This window comes from Mastomys coucha, unplaced genomic scaffold (assembly GCF_008632895.1).
Source record: "Mastomys coucha isolate ucsf_1 unplaced genomic scaffold, UCSF_Mcou_1 pScaffold15, whole genome shotgun sequence".
NCBI lineage: Eukaryota > Metazoa > Chordata > Mammalia > Rodentia > Muridae > Mastomys > Mastomys coucha.
In genome coordinates, this window is record NW_022196897.1 from 138686485 (window position 1) to 138695066 (window position 8582).

Below are 8582 nucleotides of genomic sequence, written 5' to 3' on the forward strand. Positions count from 1 at the left end.
TTTGTGTAGCTTTGGCTGTCCTGGAACTCCTTGTATAGACCAGGCTAGCCCAGAACTCACAGAAATCCACCTGCCTCTACCTCCCATATGTTGCAATTAAAGGCATGTGCCACCACACTAGCTTAGATGTATTCTTTTCTATCTTCATTTTTCAGAAAACTCAGCATTAAAAAGGGTATGTGGCTTGCCCATAAAAATATTTTAAACGTTGTTTACAGAACCAAGATGAGATTTCTTAACTTTCAGCTCTAGAGTCTCAAAGCATAGCTGAAGAGCCTGCCTCTGGGAGCCTGCTGCAGCAGATCTGCTGCTCTCTACTGGCCTCCCCTAGTGGCAAAGCTCTGCCCCTGTGTTCCCTTACCGTGTGCCAGATACAGTGAGTGTGGTGTGCCCTAAGCAGCAGCCATGCAGAGTTTTCAGAGGGAACCTCATGATTTGTGGAAGGAAAGGTTGTTATGTAAGAAGTTAAAGAAGGGGATTTCCTGTTCTTTTTTTCACACTGAGATTGACATGTAGTAAAGACAATGAGATATGGGCTTGAGTAGCAAGATCATGAGGCAGAGATGAGAAATGGCTCTTGGGCAGAGCCAGTGGTGTGATGGAAGTCTTGAGCATGGGGGTATAGAAAGGTTAATGTGTTTAAAGGATTTATACGTTTGTCAGTATGGGTTTTCTAGAGGCCTGAGGGTACCAACCATGGAGGCTTCTGTTGTCTTGACATGTGATCTTTAAATTTTGTATGTTGTGTGTCTGAGACAGAAAGAGGAAGAGAGGGAGGGAAGGAGGGAAGGGGGGAGGGGGAGAGAGAGAGAGAGAGATTTATATGAGAGTATCCTTACATGTTCATGTGGAGATCAGAGGACAACTCTGGGATTTAGTTCTGTCCTTTTACCTTGGGCTATGGGATCAAATACAAGTCAGGCTTTTTCAGCAAGTGGCCCCTCATCTGGATTTTATCTTCATGGCCTGGTTTTTCATATTTTATGTAGCATAGCATGTCTAATTGAGTTATGTGCTTCTTCTAGGGTGTTCCTGAAAAGAAGGTAATGCCAGCCACTGTCCCTAAGTCGCCAGTTTTTGCATTGAAGAACAGGGTCCGAGTGCCCATCAAAGATGAGGTGATTCCCTGGGAAGAGGGAGTCTTCTTTTCCTTTTCCATGACCAGTCTGAGTCTTAGTCAATCATTCTTTATACTTAATGGGGCCCAAAGGTGACCAGCTCTTGTCTGGAGTTGTCTGTAAGAATGATACAAATGTTTGGCCGTGTGTTTTGTTCCTCTGAGAACACTGAAGCTGGCTAAGGTGTGACTCAGCTTTCAGTGAGAATGGGTTCAAGTCTGCAGTTAAGCCCCTGCATTCCTGTAGCATTGGGATCATGCAGCCTTTGTAACAGGGGCATGAGTTTCTTCAGCTATTGTCACTGCTTAGGGGGGGACTTTTAAAATTCACACGACGAAGCAATTGTATCATATTGTCCTTGATATCTAAGGGCCACAAAGGTGACTGAGGGTGATGGGTTATGGGAGTGTAAGATGTGAATTGTCATTGATCATGCCAGCTTCTTATTACATCTCCTATTTTATCTATAAATATCCAGACTTGAGGTAATTTTACAGCAGATATCAGCATAAACCTTTTTATAGGATCAGTTGAAACTCAAATACATGGTAATCTTATGTTACTAGCTTGAACCCAAACAACTTACTTGGTCCTATTCTGGGTTTGGCAACCATTAATTTCTGTCACATGTTTTAGTGGAGTCTGAGTCAGACTCTAGTGTAAGTGTGCTTACTCAGAGCTTTTCTTCAAGTCTTCATTTTACCTGTCTGGTGTCATTTAGTTATTCCAACATCCTGTGAGGAACATGAGATTCTTAAAGAGTTACTGTGGTAGTCATTTACCCTATGCTCTCACATTGCTTTGACCCATGATGTGGTTGCTGAATGGGCATTGTCTGTCTTCGAAAGAAAAGTCCTCCGGTGCTAAGTGACTTGCATTGTCAGTGGCTTACACCATGTGTGCTTCCCAAGTCCTCATTCTGAGCTGGGTGAGCAGGAAAAGACGAGTAGTCTTGTTTTCTAAGCTGTAGTTTCTCTCTTAGGAAGAGGAGAAGCCAGTAGTGATAAAAGCTCAACCTGTGCCATATTATGGGGTGCCTCATAAGCCCCACATCCCAGAAGCAAGAAATGTGGAAGTATGCCCTTTCTCCTTTGATAGCCGGGACAAAGAACGCCAGTTGCAGAAGGAGAAAAAAATAAAAGAAATGCAGAAAGGGGAGGTAGGTGCTTCATTTCTGTAATTTGCAGAGTACTGTCCTTTGATCCGTCAAAGAACTGTTCTTTGATCCCTTGTTTGTTTGTTTGTTTGTTTTGAGCAGTGGTTTGCTGTGTAGACCAGACTGGCTTTGAATCTGTGTTTGTTCCCCTGCCTCTGCCTTCCACATACTGGGATTACAAGCATGTAAAATATATTTCACTCAGAGAATGGTTTATATAAAATTACTATATAGAAATATATAAAAACATACTTTTAAACAAAAAGTATATAAAATTCTATATAAAATTACTATTGCAATCATTGTTTTCCACTAATGCCTCCATGACCCTATGAAATGTTTATTGGGCTTTGGGAAGTAGTAGGAGAAAAAGCTAGGTTTTCTTTGGGTCTAAAAAGATCCATGGCATTTCGGCTAGACCATCCTGCTTTGAAAGTTGAATTCCTCTGCTTGTCTTTCAGGTTCATACACATATTCAGGAGTAAATATTGCTTTATCTCTGGCTCAGTTTGCTTTCTGTTGCTGTGATAAAGCCAAAAGCAGCTTGGGAAGAAAGGGCTTGTTTGGCCATGTTTTCTCAGATGTTTCTTCCCAGATAACCCTGGCCTATATCAAGTTGACAAAATGGTCACCATCGTCGGGCGGTGGTGGTGCACGCCTTTAATCCCAGCACTTGGGAGGCAGAGGCAGGTGGATTTCTGAGTTCGAGGCCAGCCTGGTCTAGAGAGTGAGTTCCAGGGGAGCCCAGGCTACACAGAGAAAACCAAAAAAAAAAAAAAAAAAGTTCACCATCATACTTGCTAACAGGATGTTTTTGGTTTTGTTTGGCTTTTGGAACATTGTCTCAACATGCAGTCTAGGTAGATGTGTTGAACTCCTGAGCTTGGAGATCTGGAATTATAGGTGTGCATCACCATGTCTGGCAAGCGTTCTTTACAATTTTTTGTGGTCTGCTTGTTTTATTCAGAGACATGAAGATGAGGGGCACTGAAGTCATCCATAGGATCTGAGGTCCTTTGCGAGATAGTGTTTCCTGTCCTCCCACTGATGAGAGCTCCTTATATTGCTCTTATGTTTTCTTCTCTACCATTAGGTACCCAAGTTCAAGGCCCTTCCTGTGCCCCATTTTGAGACCATTAACCTGCCAGAGAAAAAGGTAAAGAATGTGACTCAAGCTGAGCCTTTCTCCCTGGAGACAGACAAGAGAGGTGCCTACAAGGCTGAGATATGGAAGCACCAGGTAGGAGTGGTGAACAGTTGAGATGTTGGATGTTGGTTGGTTGATGGGTGAGTCATGGGTGGGCAAGTCTATAGGTTCCAGGCCTATAGATTGGACTTGTAGATTCACTATACTGAAATCATCTGGGATGTCAGATTTGATTATTTTAATATTTTCTATGTAAACCAGGAGTCACATCAAGTTTTCTGTAAAAGGTCAGGCAATATTTATTTTAGGTTTTATAGGCTACATATGGCTTCTGTCAGGTATTTTCTCCCTGCCTCCCCTGACCCCTATATGTATATTTGATCCTTGGAACATGTAAAGACTATTAGTTCAAGTTGCATTTGGCTAGCAGGAGGCTAAATTTTGCTCATCTCTCCTTTAGTAGTCTCCTGGGGAATGTGAGACTCCTCAGTTGAGAGTTTGTGTAAGATCCCATCTGTTAGCTTAAGTTGGTGCTTTTTGTAAGAAATAGATTGGGAGAATTGGTTCTTAATAAGACAGGCTATTTTTTCAACATGGTATATGATATAATTGCTTTTTATTTATCATAATAGGTGATAAAAGACAAATGATTGGTTATAGAATGATATAATTGGCATATAATTTTGCCACTATTTTTGTTCTCTGTCTTACCTCAAAACAAACACTAACCAGGATTTAATGGAGCCTCTGGGTCTAACTACTCATTTAAAAGAAATAGAGGGTAGAAAACTCATATCTTTTTAGTCACAAAGTCCAGGACCTTCAGGATATGTGTTACTGCTGCAGTTGTCAGCAAACGTTGTATGCCGCTGTCTGACAGACTTTCCTTCTAACAGCTGGAGGAAGAACAGAAGCAGCAGAAGGAAGCAGCTTGCTTCAAGGCTCGTCCAAACACCGTCATCTTCCAAGAGCCCTTTGCTCCCAAGAAAGAGAAAAAATCAGTTGCTGGTAGTATTTTTTTTTTTTTTTAATGTACTCTTTTGGAGGTTGGGTCAAAATGTCAAACTTTGCAGGGGGGTCCTAGGACTTAGTTGTATGAGAATAATGCTATGTCAACAAGAACTGCTTTGTCTGAAGGGATGGTTGGTAGCTTTGCTCCCTTAGAGCCAGCCTTTTGCTTGTGTTGGAGCCGGTGGCTCCCCTTGAGTATTGCCAGATATGTTGGGGCAGACTGATAGAACAGGAGTCGTGGCAGACACAGCTGGCCTTTCAGTGGCAGGCACAGGCTGTCCACACCCAAGGGAGCAAGTGGATGAAGAAAGGGTGTTGGGATTTCTTTCTGTACACAAAAGTTGGTTTCTTAGGCATTGGACAACATGGCAGGAAGTTGGGATTCTTTTACTTGTGTCTTACAACAGCTGGGTAGGAAGGACAGCAGCATGCAGGGCTGAGCAAGCGACCTCACCTCTCGTCTCATTGACTCCTCATGGAGCGTGGCTTTACTCCACGCTTCCTTCCCTTTCCTCTTGGCCTAGTCCTGGGTGGGGACTAGGTTCATGGGTGCTACATGTGCATCATTCAGTATTGTCTTCGTTTCTGTACTCAGAGAACCCTTCTGGTTCTCTAGTTCAGGAACCTTTTCAGCTGGCCACCGAGAAGAGAGCCAAGGAGCGGCAGGAGCTGGAGAAGAAAATGGCTGAAATGGAGGCCTGGAAACTGCAGCAGTTGGAGGAAGCCAGGCAACAGGAAGAGGAGCAGCAGAAGGAGGAGCTAGCCAGGCTCCGGAAAGAACTGGTAATCTAGGGAGTCCTGGCTTGTATCTGTTGTTCTGTTTTCTGGTGGATCCTGGACAAACTAGTCAGCATCCACACTGGCAGCAAGTGTAAACAAGCAAACAGTACAGTCTCTCCCAGGCCACCGTGAACACGAGCCACCACTTCTTTGCAGTTATTTCTACACACACACACACACACACACACACACACACACACACACACCCAGGTACCTGTCTGTTGAGTTTGTTCCCAATATAAATTTGTTTCTTAAAGCAGTTCTCAGAGTAGGCCAGTGGCAACACCCTGTTACTCAGTGCTGCTTACCACTCCAAGGTCGATTGCACTCTTCCCGAGGATGGGCGGCACCCTGCTTCCCCAGCTGGGCTGCTCTTTTTGATTGTTTCTCTTCTGCCTTTTGTTTTGGTTTGTGATTTTGTTGAATACTAAGAGTCAAGCAAGTAAGTGTAAAATTTCACTCTGGCAATTTTGCCCCACCCCCACCCCCCACTGCCACCCAACTTCCCCCAGGCAGGATTTCTCTGTGTAGCCCTGGCTGCCCTGGAACTGACTATAGACCAAGCTGGCATCAAACTCAGAGATCTGCCTCCTGAGTTCTGGGGTTGAAGGTGTGCACTACCACTGCCCAGCAACTCTAGCAATTTTTTTTAAATTAATTAATTTATTTTATGTATATGAGTACACTGTAGCTGTCTTCTGACATATCAGAAGAGGGCATTGGATCCCATTGGATCCCATTACAGATGGTTGTGAGCCACCATGTGGTTGCCTGGAATTTGAACTTAGGACCTCTGGAAGACAATTCTCTTAACTGCTGAGCCATCTCTCCAGCCCCCTTATTTATTATTTTTTGCATATGAGTATTTTACTAGCATGTATGCATATCTACTATGTGTATGTGCCCAGTGCCCTCAAAGATCAGAAGAGGGAGTCAGATGCCCTGGGTCTAGAGTTACAGATGATTGTGAACTGTGGTATGGATGCTGGGAATTGAACATGGGTCCCCTTGAAGAACAACCAATTCCCCTAACCACTGAGCCATTTCTCCAGCCATTTTAACTTGTAGCTTTTGTCTGCTACAGTTGAGCAAGGCCCTGTTTCTCCCTAGTAAGTTACACTGGGGATAAGTTTGAAATTCCCAACACTGGAATTTAGGGTGGGTGAGTGGGTGAGGGGGGGTGTACACCCATGCACTGAGCAACAGTAGACACCTGCTTGGGCTTCATACTTCTCCTTCCCCTGAATATGTAATTGAGATCTATAAACCTGTCCCACCATTCTCCCCTAACAGACAGAACAACTGTGCACATAGTTGTTTGGTCTCCACCTCAGTAACCCTGTTTTCTTACTCTGCAGGTGCACAAGGCAAATCCAATACGCAAATACTCAGCAGTAGAGGTGAAATCCAGTGATCTGCCTCTGACTGTGCCAGTGTCTCCTAAGTTCTCCACTCGGTTCCAGTAGAAGCTGCATCTACACCATAGGCATGGAGAACACGTCTCCAGACTCACCCACCTCGTGTGGAAATACACCTGACAACTGTGGATGCCAGGTGTTTCCAAGATCATTCTACACAGAAACTTTGGAGCTAATGAGACACCACTCATTTAGACTTTAATCAGACTTCTTGTAGGTATTTCCTTCAGACATTAGTTGGCCCTTTCCTGTTGGTCTTAGTTCAAGTATTTGTTTTGGCATAGTCTACTTTTCACCTACTTTCCCCCTATTTCCCCTTTATATATGTATCTTAAACATAAAATAAAGGCAGTTAAGTCCTGGGCTGTGGTTTCAGTCACAGTGTAAATGAGAAGCAGCCAGCTTGTTGGATTCCTTCTCTCTTCAGAATGAGTTCATGAAGGAGCCCTGTTCTGTGAGGCAGGCAGGAAACCTCTGTAATGGCACTGAGGAAGATGCACAGACTCGAGGAGAGAGACTTTACAAAGCTGCGGTTGAAGCATGTTCTTTCTTGTTGGTGCTGACAATGAATGCCACAGCCTACAGTTTCCAACCTGACTTGGATAACTTTGTTTTGTTTTGTTTTTCAAGACGGTTTCTCTGTATAGCTCTGGCTGTCCTGGAACTCACTCTGTAGACCAGGCTGGCCTCAAACTCGGAGATCCACCTGCCTCTGCCTCCTAAGTGCTGAGATTAAAGACGTGCGCCACCACTGCCGGGCTGGATAACATTTTTTTAAGGTCACAAGAATTTATTTAGGCTTACTGTTTTCTGGAATCCAGTTCGTCCTGGAGGAGATGGTGAGGTGATACACTTCAGTCTGTGTGACAGAAAGCACAACTCAGGCCTTACGTACCCCAGCTGGGCCTCACAGACAGAAGTTCTACAACTCCCAAAGCAGTGCCAGGTTATGGACCAAGAAACACAAGCCTATGTCGGGCATTTTATACCTATAAAAACTAGCATTCCATCTGTGGGTGCTATAGCCTCACGGCTATTGCCTAGTGCAAACGCATGTATTTCAACTTAAAAAGAAGCTGTAGTCTATTTTTCTTTCTGAGATTTCTTGATTTTATTTTATTTTATATATTTAGTTTTTAGAGACACAGTTTCTCTGTAGCTCTTGCTGTCCTAGAATTTGATTTGTAGAGCAGGGCTGGCCTTCATTGATTTTTTTTTTTTTTTTTTTAAACCTGCATGTATGCATGTGGAATTCCTGCATACCCTGTGCCAGTGGATAACTGTGGAGTGTGTCAGATGCCCTGGGATTGGAGTTACAGATGGTTGTGTTGGGAAACCCTGCTGCTAAGGGTCAGCTTTTGACATGACCAGAAAGCCCTGACTGAGCCCGGTGCAAAATGGTGGACTCCCTTTGTCAGCAAGGCTTCTTTTCTACCTGATGAGGGATCCTGGACCCCACACGGTCTACCTGGGGAGTATCATATAGCCTTGGGTAGACTTCAGGTCCGACTTCCTCTCTAGTTTCAGCTAGCACTGAGATTCCTGGAATGCCTCCTTGTGCTAACGAGGCATCTCAGTACCTTAGCTTTCAGCCAATGACCTTTGCTCACTCTGGATATTTCTACTCACTTCCCCAAACAATATAACACTTGATTCACCCCAAATAAAATTGATCTGTCTTCCTGGTGCTGATCCCAGAATGTCCCTTTCGGGCCAATGACTCCAGGGGGAAGGGAGGACCAAAACTGCTAGACACCACGTGGGTTCTGGGAACTAGTCCTGGGTCCTTGCAAGAGGCATTCATTTTGTGACTAGGTCCTCAGCATCATCTGTGACATTAAGCCTATTTTTATATTTGTTTTTTGTTGTTATTGTTGTTGTTCCATGCAGTGACCACTTTTAAAATTTATTTTAAAAGCCTTTGTAAATTCAGCTGGGGGTGACAAAGCCAG

At 44.0% G+C, this 8582-nt stretch overlaps 1 protein-coding gene across 6 annotated transcripts in view; it reads left to right on the forward strand.

Annotated features, from left to right (window-relative positions):
- Tpx2 (TPX2 microtubule nucleation factor) overlaps positions 1 to 7024 on the forward strand; it is a 44457-nt gene extending 37433 nt beyond the window's left edge. For 5 of the 6 annotated variants that reach the window (XM_031372299.1, XM_031372297.1, XM_031372300.1 and 2 more), the window contains 6 exons: positions 1026 to 1118; positions 2101 to 2277; positions 3368 to 3514; positions 4318 to 4429; positions 5028 to 5215; positions 6571 to 7024. In XM_031372299.1, coding sequence (XP_031228159.1) covers positions 1026 to 1118; positions 2101 to 2277; positions 3368 to 3514; positions 4318 to 4429; positions 5028 to 5215; positions 6571 to 6678 — 825 coding nt within the window. In that variant the 3' untranslated portion in view covers positions 6679 to 7024. The remainder of the gene's footprint in view (positions 1 to 1025; positions 1119 to 2100; positions 2278 to 3367; positions 3515 to 4317; positions 4430 to 5027; positions 5216 to 6570) is intronic. The other variant, XM_031372303.1, reaches the window with a different exon arrangement.
- The last annotated feature ends 1558 nt before the right edge of the window (positions 7025 to 8582 follow it).